Genomic DNA, 13,141 nt, shown 5'->3' on the forward strand with positions numbered 1-13,141 from the left:
CAGCTGCCGGGGACACTGCCGCGCCTCCGCCAGCTGCAGACACATTGTAGTTTAGATTCTTTTTGTATACAGTCTATCGTTAGATTACAGAAATGAATCCTGAGAGGTGATATGAATAAAATCGTGTAAGTAGCTCTACTATACACACCAGATTATACGCGCCCATAGGCGTCGTCAGGCCTGGGTATTTATTGAATAGCCGCGCACCTCACCTCAATAAAGATTTATTCATTTATTTATTTATTTTATACAAAAATAAGAACAACAGTTTAAAAAATAGCCCTGAATGAACTGATCGTGCATCAAAGCCACTGAAAATAACATATTCCTCTGTGTCATTGAAGCAGCGGATCTAACGAGCTAAGGATTTGGGTATAAGAAGACTTTTCTAAAAACAATGATGAAAATGATATGCCTTCATGCCAAAATATAATCAAAATGATAACTGCAGGGCCTAGTCACAAGGAAAATGCTGGGGAAAAAATAAACCTCTTTTGGAACTGATAAAATGAACAACTGAAAAGTATTTCAGCCATAATTCATTTCCCCTGAAGCAGCTGTATGAAGCATCTCTGCAGCTGATCTGTAGATGTTTTTTTACTTCACTTTAAATAGCAAGTAGAAAGGTCAAGCTAGCAACAGTCACTACAGCAGCGAGGAAATCATCATTATTCTACTCAGTCAGTGTCACTTTCAGTTAGGGGGAATGACATCCAGCAAAGGACTTGAACCTGGGCCGTAGTACATGGTATGTGGTCCACCTGGTGAGCTACTGGCGGGACGCCCACAAGGCTTACATTTTAATAAAGAATGTAAATGCCTTTATGTTTATTTAGCTGTAGTAGTAGATGGTGACAGTGCCACCTGTAGGATGTTGCGGCTGTAGGATCATTAGCAGCAGTAAACATATGTTGTTGGCTGTACAGTTGTACCTCTGAGGTAATGACACCCCCTAGTGGATCATCAGTGAGGTGCTCACTTATCACACAAACTGATCACCTGTGTCTGTGGGACAGTGACTAAAGGCTCACACCTTCTCACTGGCATTTTATCACGAACACTTGTTCACCTGCTTATTTACGCAACAATTCAATCAGCCAATCGTGTGGCAGCAGTGCAGCACATAAATCCTGCAGATCCAGGTGAACAGCTTCAGTTCATGTTCACAACAAACATCAGAGTGAGGAAAAAAATTGATCTCAGTGACTTTGACTGTGACATGACTGGTGTCAGATGCTGATCTGAGTGTTTCTGAAGCTGCTGATCTCCTGGATGTTCACACACAACCAATGTTCCCTCTAAGCTGCGCGCTTGCGCAATCGCGCACTGCTCACACATTCTCAGCGCACAAGAAAATCTATACAGCGCATAAAATAAAATTCAACATAAACTGTAAATTAATTAGAGCGATAACATTTTTTCTGTAACTTTTTGCAGTGTAACACAGTGAGTGACAGATGTCCAGCCAATGAGACGATACGGTTCACTTACGCTACGCAGCCAATCATAGCATTGACATTGCTTACGTAGGTGCCCTTCCCATACGCGCCGCGGCGCCGTGCAAGTTAGCTAGCTAACAACAGTGCATTTCATTTTAAGTGGGCCAAATCACTTATATTAAAAGTAAACGAATGGAAATTACTGCTGTAATTTGATTCTTTTAATAAGCCATGTAACTTGCTATGATCCCAGGTGTTGATCAGGTGTGACACTGGTGTGTGGACACAGCGGGCACATCTGGTGTTGCTCACCATGGTCCTCAGTGTGCTCAGGGAGCTTGTGTGTGCCCAGACACATGAAACATTAGAGGGAACATTGCACACAACAGTCTCTAGAGTTTTTACTCAGAGTGGAGCCAATAACAAAACCATCCAGTGATCAGCAGCTCTATTGTTGAGAGAGGTCAGAGGTCAGAGGAGAACAGACAGACTGGTTGGAGCTGACAGAAAGGTTACGGTCACTCATGGACTACAACAGCACAGACCACATCAGGTTCCAGTCCTGTCACCCAGAACAGAGACCTGCTCACCAGTGAACACAGGCTCAGCACCACTGGACAGCTGAGGACTGGAAAAACGTAGCCTGGTCTGTGTTTTGTTATCACACCAGTCACTCATGGTCTGAATGCCACAGTCTATCAGAGTATTGTTGCTGACCATGTGCATCTCTTTATTGCTACAGTTTACCATCTTCTAATGGCTGCATTTGGTGTCCTCAAGGGTAGAGAGACAAAAATAATTGAAAAAAAAATGGAGTGATTAAATGCAGGTGATTTTAAAGCAGTCAATTAAGTTGATCAAATCAATTTTGCGATTCAAATTTCATCGGTATTTTTCTAAATTTCACATCCATTTTTACTGCTACAATTGAAATGCACTTTAATCTTTTTTATCGTTTTTATCAATTTATTTCTGTTAATTTCCTCTCCTAATAGAAAACTGCAGCAAGAGCGGGCCGTTTAATCTCATCGTGTTGTATTTTGGTGGAACTGCAGAGGGCAGAAATCCACCGAGGATGAGTCCACGCTGCCAGAAATACAAGTGTAGAAGAAGAACATCACCTCCCACCTTCAGGAAGTGCTGGGCTCCTCGTAGATACCTGTCTGTGCTGGTTGTGTTCAATAAACCTATCACAGCAGATCGCTGGTAAGTTTACGAAATCACATTAATTGTAGTTAGCATGTTAGCGGTTACATTAGATGACTAGATAACCCACTAAAGAGAAAATGGCTTTTTAGCATTAGCTAGGCTACAGTGTGGATGTTAATTGTGAGGGGGAGATGCCTGTACACCGTTTAACGTTAACTCATCACACACCCACGCTGTTTACATGTTAACGAGCTGTTTAACATTTCTCGGTCGCCGTTAATTTAACTGAGCTAACGTTATGAGCAGTTTGAGTTTTAACTGTGTACATGTTGGTTTCGGTTACTGTGTTCGTCGAATATGAGCTAAACTTTGGGACCGGTCTGAACTAATGTAAGTGTTGGTGACTTTCTCTCGGCCCGGTGTTGGAGTTATTGTGCTGTGGTTCTCTTTTGTGTCTCACAGACACGTATTGTAAGCTCGATATTCTGTTCAGTGTTGTATTAGCACACTAAGGACCCAACTGCACAGTATTTAGATAAGCTCGTAACCTCTCTAAATGGTTCACAGTGCTCTGCCTCCGGGTGTCAGTATGTATTGTTGGGTATTTAAGTGGATGCCCTTAAGTCATGTTCTGTGAAGTGTTAAACAGGCTAATTTTTGAATGGAGTGTGGTTCTGGGGCTCTCTGGTTTCAGTCCTAACTTCAGTGCCGACTCTGCAGGCAGCCTGATTTGCGTGTCTCCCACCACTTCTCTCCACGTATGCAACGTTAATGACCTTTGAATACTTCCTGTTTACTTTTAGGGCAGGTCGCTATGCACAGTCTTGTGCTAAAGTTGTATGAAATCCATCCCCGTTGAAGCTGCGGTTGGCAGAACTTCTGTGCTGTCAAGTGGGCAAAAATCCACAATCACCTTTCAGCTTATTAAAATTCAAGTGGTCTGAGAGCAAACTAGACGTCTGCACCTCTTCTTGGTTCTGTTTCTAGACTTTAGAAGATCTAACCCCTGAGGGAAGACTCTGGCCAATCACAGCTCTTTTCAGAGAGAGAGAGCATTCCTATTGTTTGTTCCACAAAGGGACATGTGCTAATATCAGTGAAGCGTTTTAGAAATTTAGAGAAGTTGTTTAAATTCTCCTGGACAGGTAACAGGCTGTTCACTTCACTTCCTGTTATAGCTCTGTGTTGTAGTGGTCGGTTGTGTAGATCGATTTGCTATGAAAGCAGGTGATGAGTAGCTGTTTTGATGTTGCTAATAGTTTAGCCTTCTGCTAACTGTAGCCAGCAAATGTAAAAATGCATGGAAATAAACTTTTTCATTTCCAGCACAACACTGTAAAGTTTTTTTGCTGTTAAAGATTGAAGGCTTGTTAGATAACTGCACTGCTACCTCTGCTGTTCTGACACTAGATTGTAGTCTTTCCTTATGTCTGGCCTGTGGTGGACCTTGTTTACACTTAATAGTGACTGCATTGAGTAATTGGTGTTATTATGTTGGTGCTCTAGCTCCTGTGGTGAAGTTTGAATAAAGTTTTGCATCATTTAAACCATAAGTTTATTTCAGACCTACAAATATGCAGTTACATGTTTACTATGCTATGTTTAGATTGGATCTTACAGATGGTTTTTGAAAAAACAATGGAGCTTCCAGCCATCCTCTGGACCTGAGCATGACCTGGTGGGGGGTGGGATGGTTCCTGTTGCTCACCTCCACAGTAGCTCAACCAGACCTCACCAGTCATCACTATTATAATTATCATTATTATGTAATAATAAATAATAATAATCTATTATTATTATTATTATTATTATTGTTAATATTATTTATAGGTCATATCACCCAGCCCTAACCAGGAGGTGCTGTAAGCATGAGAGAGCAACAGCAGATCTTCTAACTATCTCTACTAGTCTAAGATCTGAGATTATATTGTCAAGTAAATACACTTGTAAATCACTGTGGATAAAAGCGACTACCGGCCCAGACATAAAGGATGTTTTAGCTGATTACCTACACTATCCAACAAATCGTGTGACCATGGCGTGCTAAATCTTGTGAAAATCAAACAGAAACAATATGTGAACATGGATATCATGATTAAAGTATAGGTGTGGTTAGTAAAAACTAATCTACAACACTCACAACCAACTCTTTCATTCCTTCATTACTATACATACACAACACACATACTGAATGGTTCTCAAACTTTTTCACATCAAAGACCCAAAACTGACACAACTTAGACCACGGGCCCATCCGATTAGAGCTTTTAGATGTTTTATTACAGAAAGTGTTTGAAACCCATGACCTGAAGAGTCACACAATCTGTCCTAGTGTTAGTTATGGATGGAATTATAGTGAAAATAAATAATTCCCCAGCTGTGAACCAGTGGAGTCCGGCTGAATGTAACTGACAGAGCAGAGAATCAAAGAGCACTGACATCGACTGACATGTTTTCTAATTGTTAATAACAAAAAACAGAATAATACCATACTCTCAAGTCACATATCTGTGATTTCATTACATGTCACCACAGCTTTGACAGTAACAGTAAAAGTGACTCAGTGTTGATTTGATGCATTTTCTTTCACAAGCAAGTTTCATGTCTCTGCAAGTGGATTTTCACTGAATCGTACTGAAACCAGTAACTGCTGTGACACCTGCTTGTGTTGGTGTTGTTGTCTTTTGTAGGTCTGGAAAGTGGATGCTGCTTTCACTTCCTCCTGGTCTCCATCCTCCTCAATTGTGTGCATGTGACTGTACCTGTTGAGTGTGCATATGTATGTGTGTGTAGCTTTAGGTAGTGTATGTGAGTGTGTGTGTGTCCACCATGTCCCTGCATCCCTTGACATTCCAGCTGAGACCTTTGGCGTGTCTTCACCTCCTCTGGCTGCTGCTGCTCCTCACTGACTCCCCCTCCTCGGGAGTACCTGCAACCGTCCCAGTGTCAGCTACAGCTGACTCTCTAACCCAGCTCAATGCAGCACAAGCTAACTGCTCTACCGCATGTGAGTATGAGCCAGGACAAACACGCTGTGGCTATAACACATATTCAATCTGTTTCATTTTATCTTCACTCTGGCATCAGAAAACAAGAGCAGCCCAAGCATAACCTTGAAGCCTGTGCGCGTAGGCGGCAAGTGTACAGTGTAACTCCTGAATGCAGAGGTATAAATCCAGCTTCAGTGTGTCATAGACCCTGTTCAGACCTGGTATTAACATCCTTCCTGAGTGATCTGATCACAAATGGACAGCTCTAAGTTCAGGTGTGAATGCATCCAGGACACATTTGAGATCCAGTCACTCAGACCACATTCAGAGGTGGTCAGTTCCACATGTGGCCACATTCTGTTAGCAGTGTGAACACAGGTGGTGATGTTGAACGACCGCCTCCCCTACTAGCGTCCTCTGACACAGTCTGATGAGTCCCTTCACAGTTTCATAATGTTTTTTATTTTATTTCACTATTTCTAATAGATAAAACTTGATTTCACTGGAGAACTGTGAACACCACATTAATTCACTCAACTTTGCATTCCCACTCGCTCTCTCTCTCATAGACACACACACACATACACACACACATACACAGATGCACATTGACAGTTGACCTGTCTGTCTTATTGGCTAAAAACAACAACACATACCTGTTTATTTGCATATAAAAGGGGAAGTGAGATCCAATCACAAGTGGTCACTGGAGACACATGTTAAAGCAGGTGTGAACAGACAAACTCAGAGCTGACCACGTGTGATCGGATCACTGAAGACACATGTTAATACCAGGTCTGAACAGCACCATAGTGTCACACACAGCAAAGAAAGCTAATTAGCTAATTTACCAAAATATTAATCTATAAATTGTCAATACAAAGGCCTTTACAGCAGAGACAAGAGCAGGGAAGCTGCTGAATGTAAGATAAAGCTTTTAAAGTGCTCAGGTAGTGCACATATAATAAACATGCTCCACAAATATGCTCACCAAGGCTAATACATTTTAATTTGAAAACAAAGTGTTTTATCCCCATTCAGAAACCATCCACACTAACACACCTGAAAACACAGTACATTCACCTACACTGAGCATGTGCGAGCTGGTGTAAATAGGAAGCAGGTTGTCTCTTCTCAGTTGGTTAGTTGCAGTAAATCCTCTGAAGGAGGAACAGCAAAGACAGTTGTAGAGTTCAAATACAGAACTGAACTGAACAACAGCTGCTGCAAAGACAACAAGGTCAGTAACACTTTAATTCATTATCCATGTTGTTTCACCACTGGTAGTCCAGGCTGATAAGAGCCAATCAGGAGCCACTGTGGTGTCTACGTCATCGTTTCCAAAGGTCTCTGTTTGTGTCCGTCCAGACTACAACACAACCCTGGAGTTTTAAACTAAAACGGGTCCAGCAGCATTGCTGAAGGTCTCTGGAGTTGTGTGGACAGCAGGTGAAAAGATAGCAAACGTGTTTCAAACTAAAACATAGTAGTGTGGATGTAGCCTGAGCAGTCTCCACAGCTGGAGCCCTTCAGTCAGCAGAGAATTTATTTGTCTGAAGGAGAGATTTACAGCAAGTTTCATCTTCCATCAGTGTTGTGAATGTGTTGATAAGAGAAATGTATGCTGTATGTGTGTAGAAATCTTCTGTGAACTCACCAGAGGGCGCCAAAGTCAAAAACTATTAGTGAAGTCCTATTCACTGTTCATCTGATTCCACACACAGGGAAATGACTGCTGACTGATGGGTGTCCTCACCAGGTTCACACCTGTAGTATTCAATCACCTGTCCAAGAGTCTTTGTTTTTCCCATGCTGTACGAGAGAGCTGTGACTTCTGTAACTGAGTTGACATGGTGTGGTGTTCATCCTGTGTTCGATTATTTTCAGGATAACCAGGTTATTTATATCCCTGTAAACATGATCATAACAGTATCCATGCAGCCTATTCAAATACAACAGTTCAACTATATTTAGTCCAGCTTTATGTTTTCAGGTTGTCTGTCAATCCTCTTCTTGTAAATACATTCATCGTTATCATCATCAACATCATCATCATCATCATAATCATAATCATCAGTCACAACCTCAGAAATGATTATTCATTGATCGGTGTCTTATTTAAACAGTGTTTAAAGTCCACAAGCGAGTTTATTGTTTTAGTCGTTTAATCCTGAGCTGAGGATGAATTCATGTGTAATATTTGAATATGACTGTTCTGACACCGATGACCCACCTGCTACACAGTGAGTCTCAGAAGATACTGAGCCCCCATCTGAATCAGACACCACAACATGACAGATGTGAAATGAGTGAAGATGCAGTAGATAAATGTGGGGGTGTGGAGTGAGACTGATGTGTCTGCTGTATAATTTATGTTTACTGCTGATGGTTTTATTACCTCTGCCAAGGTCGCCCATGTTTGCTGGTTTGTTTACCTGTCAGCAGGATAATGCTAAGGATAATATAAAGATAATGATAAAGTCCTGAGCCGATTTGCACCAAACTTGTGGAGGGAGGGGTCATGGGTAAATTTTGGGACAGATCTGAATCATTTACTATTTCAATTTGATTTTTTTCTCTAAAGTTTGGTGTATGTTGTTTGACATTAGCCTTGGTGGAGGTCTGCGCTCTCTGACTGACCTTCTGGTGCCTCCTGTTTTTTCAGCTGCTGGTCTGATGTTTTATATGGAGACAAAAAAAAGTGTTTCTTTATTTTGATCTGCAGCTCGATGTTCACTCAAGTTTTTTTTTTTTCTTATTTGAGGTTAGTCACTCATGGAGTCTGTTGTTCCCCAGGTGGTAATGATGGTGTCAGTCAAAATGCAACAGCTAAGGATTCATCAGGGACCACTTCCAGTGATGTGCAGAAGACTGTGTCCTTTGTCACAGACCCTAACAACGCCAGTCAAGTTCTCAATGTGACCCAGGACCAGTTCTCCCCCAACTCAACTTCATCCAACACCAACACCTCTGCCAGCTACAAATTAACTGCTACCACAGCATCCTTAATCCCACCAAAACCCACGGCCCCCCCGTCCAATCAGCAGCCAGTGTCACCAGTCCCCCAGCCCACAGCCCCTCTTCCTTCTACCAGCACAGGCTTGCCTCCAGCTGCTCATACTGGAGCCACCACAAGCACCAGTACTAATACTTCTACCACTGCACAGCCTGATGGGACACTATTCAAAGCCACTGTACTGGTGATGTCAACCACAACAACATCATCTACAACCACAACAGCAAAAACAACCACAACAACACCAACAACAGCCACAACCACAACAACCACAACAACACCATCGTCTACATCCACAACAACAACAACAACAGCCACAACCACAACAACCACAACAACACCATCGTCTACAACCACAACACCACATCCTCCAACAACAGTAAAAGCAACAACCACACTTACAAATGCTACCACAACTGTTGCCATTACCACGACCACAGGTACAAAGAAGACGCCTCCATCATTATCAGCTGCTACGCCACAGCCAAACACCCTGCGTACTGGGATGCCACCATCTCAGACCACAACACCATCTTCTGTAATTGCTACCAGTGCCAGTACTTCTGCCAATCGCAATGAGCCAGTTGCCTCGGGAACGAGGGTTGCCATGGTAGAAGTAGCAGGGGGTGCTCTGACCAGGCAGCTGGTGGACACAGCGTCTCTGCTGGCCGTCCTGCTCTTTGGCCTCCTCTTCTTCTTGGTCACGGTGGCCGTGTTCGTCACACAGGCCTACGAGAGCTACAGGAGGAAGGACTACACTCAGGTGGATTACCTGATCAACGGCATGTACACGGACTCTGGGGTGTGAGGGTGGAAATGGCTGAGCACAACTCATGGAGATTGTGGAGATGGTAACGCACTGGTGCTGTGATTCACAAGGTGAAGACCCTGTGGCGCTGTTGCCGTCGGGGGAGAGATAAGAACGAACTAAACCAAGCCCCAGCTCACTGACCTGACTCTGAAGCAGTCACTGATCTGTTTCCTCTTAACGCTTTGTTCTCCTTTGCTTCTTTTTCATCGATGGTTTGAGGAGTTTGTTTCGTCCCCTTTTTGCTAGATGTTAATGTTATTACCTGGATGTAACTCCGGTTCTATGAGGACATGTGAAGTGTCCTCCACACTGCTGGTCGGTCCAGCTGTCGTTGGTTCCAGGGTGGCTGGACCTGTCTCTAGGCTCAACAGATGACCTTGTCAGTTGAGGTTTCATTTCCAGTAGAGCTATTCCGTTTCTCACGGCAGAAAAAAGACTGACGTGGTTTTTGTTTGTTTTGTCCTTTTTTTCAGCAATTGTCACTTGGCAGATGAATGTCACACAGAGGTCTTGTGCTCATTAAGGAGTTCAAGTTTGTTCCTAAATTAGTTTGAACGCAGCCTCTATAGCTTAATGCATTTTCTGCACATTCAAATGAGTAGAGGAGTTTTGAATAGAGGGGACGGCCCTGTTAAGGACCAAAGCATATTTGTGAATTCTACGTCTGAGACTTTCAATTTCTAATCACTTATTCCACTTAAAAAGACGTCACAAATGAATAATTCACTCAAAATGTAAAAGCAAACTCAGACCCTGGACTCACTGTTGGATTCAGAAACATCATCATTGAGCTCTGGGAGTTCAGGATCAGTCACAGGTTTTTAAGGGTCACTCTGGGTTTTCGTAAATTCAGTCTTGTAGCTTTGTCCATCATTTCTATCAGATATAGTATTACTGCACTCGAGTTAATCACTGAGACCTAGGAACAGCTCCAGTGAACCTCTGACCCCACTGCAGTGATGCAGAAGTTTACCCTGACATCACTGCTGCCTGTGGTCACAAGCGCTTTTACATTTACAGTGTCATGAGGGATTTCTGGCACAACTTCACTTCCAAGCTGCACAGAGATGGATAAAAGTGTGAAAAAGTGATCACACATTTTGGCTTGTGGCCTTCATCAGGGTCAAATGAGAGATTATTATCATGTTTGACTGGAGGTCTTTGAGTTTGACCTCCAAATAAAGAGGTTCAGATAATTTGGAGACACTATTTACCTCCTGTCTGTCAAAATGCAATTACTCTGGTGAGTAAAGTGTCATTTTAACTGATAAAACTGCAACAGATTAATTACAGTTGATTAATCCTTTAAATGTAGCTGTCTGAAGAAATACCTGTCCCATCAGAAGCAGTAGTGTACTGTGAAAAAGATCCGACCTGAGTGAGAGGGCTCGGACTGGCCTCGTCCACACTTTAACGACTGTGAAAAAAACCTCACGCTTCCACAGAAGTTTTAGGGTTTTAGACTTTGACACAGGTACTGGTGTCGGCTGAGCACAGTGCAGGATGGGTTTCCATTGCTCTGCATTAACTTTCTCCTGATGTGGCCTGGTGCTGCCAAAGTGTATACAGTGTGGTGTCTGGTTTAGAGAGAGACATCACTGTGTCATCTGAGTCAAGTCATCGAGTTAATGGTTTTCTTTGTCATCTGTCAGTCTGTTAATTATTGGCTCCAGCAGCAGCTATGTTCTTCCACTCGGTTTGTTTCGATATCAGCTGCTTTGCTCCGTGCTGATGTTAAGGCCGAGGGTCGGACAGATAAAAAACTGCTTCATTCACTTCATACTGAGAAATAATACAATCCATCCCAGTTACATAAATGACTTGATGAGTGATGACAAAGAGTTCACATCAGGCAGAGCAGTGAGGTCTTACTCCTGTATGTTACACAAGCAGCTGTACAAACCCACACTAATTCTGCTGTAGCAGCTTGGAATGAGGCCTGGTGGGAATAATCACTCATCACTTTTCACTGAAGCTTCTTTCAGTCTATTCCACACAATGAGGAAAGGTCTGCTCATTAAATTAACCTTTGTTTGCCCACAGGAAACATGACTGAAGTGACAGTGTTGTTTTTGTTCATCTCTTCATTTCACTTCTTTACAGTCAGTCATTTTGGGAAATAGGTTTGTTTGCTGTAAAAGCCACAGTCAGAGAAATGCTGAAGTTCATCACTTACATGGTCCAGGATGTTTTTAGCTTAGCTTAGCACAAAATAAGACACTTCCAAAGCTGTCTTATTTAGCTAGCAGCAACACAACAGATGACTGTTTCTGTAACAAACAAGGTCATAGGTCCTCTGTCAGCAGGTTATTATGACCCATAGTTAGGTATTGTTGCTAGGCAACATCTAGTGGTCATAGTAATGATGACAGGAGCAAAGGGAAACGTGCGGTGACGTAGTTTATAGAGTGACAAAGTCCACGTCAGGAGGAGGTTGGGGTGAATGAATATGACCCAGGAGAGCGATGTTCGATTCCCATTGTTATTATTGTAACCATGACAACAAAGATTGTCTAATGATGAGGAATTACTTATTTTAACCAAAACCACCATCTTTTCCTAAACATAACCAACTCATGACCGTTAACATAGTAACCATGGTGACAAAGGTAGGTACGCTGCTCTCAGTACAGTTTGTGTCTGTTTTGTAACCGTCACAACTGAGGTCTGGTACACCTGCCACCGTAGAGGCGCTATTTCAGGAGACACTGCTATGGGTCGTTTCAGAGGGTTGTTGGTTGTTCGGGTTGGGGGACTGGTTGGAGTATGGAGGAGTGGTTCAGGTCAGAGGACTGGTTGGAGGACTGGTTCAGGTTGGAGGATGGAGGACTGGTTCAGGTTAGAGGACTGGTTCAGGTTGGAGGATGGAGGACTGGTTCAGGTTAGAGGACTGGTTCAGGTTGGAGGATGGAGGACTGGTTCAGGTTAGAGGACTGGCTGGAGGACTGGTTCAGGTTGTAGCACTAAGAACGGGTTCAGCTCAATTGGAACTTGCAGGATTAAGTGCAGTGACCTCTAGTGGCAATAGATGATTTATATATGTCACAGAAAGCAGGTTTTTAAAAAAATCATCTCAACTACAGGTAACACTCCGATAGTGAAACTCTGATGGTAAATATGTGTTTCCAGCTTCAGGGTCACAATAGGTTCACAGACCACACGAGTCAGACAGTGTACTGGGGAGACGACACGCAGCAAAGGGCAATTGCAGCTGAGATAATGACCAACAGCCTCACGGGGTCTTGTCTTGTAAGACTGGAATAAGAGGGAATGGGAACCTAGTGAGTATTTTCTCACGTGATGGAGCTAGGCTAAGACTTTGTGCTAAGCTAGTCTCTTCCTGGAGATCCCTGCACAATATCAAATGAAACGCACAGTGATCTCATGTAAGTGTGGCTAACAGCAGAGAGCAGCAGTATTTCCCAAAGGCTGGACTGTTTGTGTAAAAGTCTTATGATTTCACTTACATGACATTGTTATTCATTGATGTGGTGACATTTCAGCAAGTGTTCAGTGTTAAATGTGGATCATGGGAACAGGGTCACACCAGATTGTTCATTTCACTAGATTTTATATTTTTCATCATCATGAATGTATTTTTGAACACTCAGCTATTTTGAATCTATTGGATTGTATGTATTCTGTATTAATCCACAGTCTGTCTCTGTTAAAGAACAACTTCCTGGGTTACTTGGTGTGTAAATGATAAATAGATTCTTCATATATCGTATTACTG

General features: G+C 42.7%; 1 protein-coding gene across 3 annotated transcripts in view; it reads left to right on the forward strand.

Annotated features, from left to right (window-relative positions):
* The first annotated feature begins 1,075 nt into the window (after positions 1-1,075).
* The window catches only part of cunh11orf24 (chromosome unknown C11orf24 homolog), a 13,223-nt gene continuing 1,157 nt past the window's right edge, over positions 1,076-13,141 (forward strand). Inside the window, exons 1-4 of one of the 3 annotated variants that reach the window (XR_011692618.1) lie at positions 1,076-2,645; positions 5,279-5,595; positions 8,375-12,304; positions 12,360-13,141. The exon at positions 12,360-13,141 is cut by the window's right edge and continues 1,157 nt beyond it. Coding sequence is in view for 1 of the 3 variants with exons in the window: in XM_071488835.1 (XP_071344936.1) it covers positions 5,418-5,595; positions 8,375-9,402 (1,206 nt within the window). In the remaining 2 variants the exon portion in view is untranslated. Of the gene's footprint in view, positions 2,646-5,278; positions 5,596-8,374 lie in introns of all 3 variants that reach the window. The other 2 variants (XR_011692619.1, XM_071488835.1) reach the window with 2 other exon arrangements.

Source organism: Trachinotus anak, unplaced genomic scaffold, assembly GCF_046630095.1.
Source record: "Trachinotus anak isolate AG129_WGS33_773 ecotype Australia unplaced genomic scaffold, CSIRO_AGI_Tana_v1 ptg000002l, whole genome shotgun sequence".
NCBI classification, from domain to species: Eukaryota; Metazoa; Chordata; class Actinopteri; order Carangiformes; family Carangidae; genus Trachinotus; species Trachinotus anak.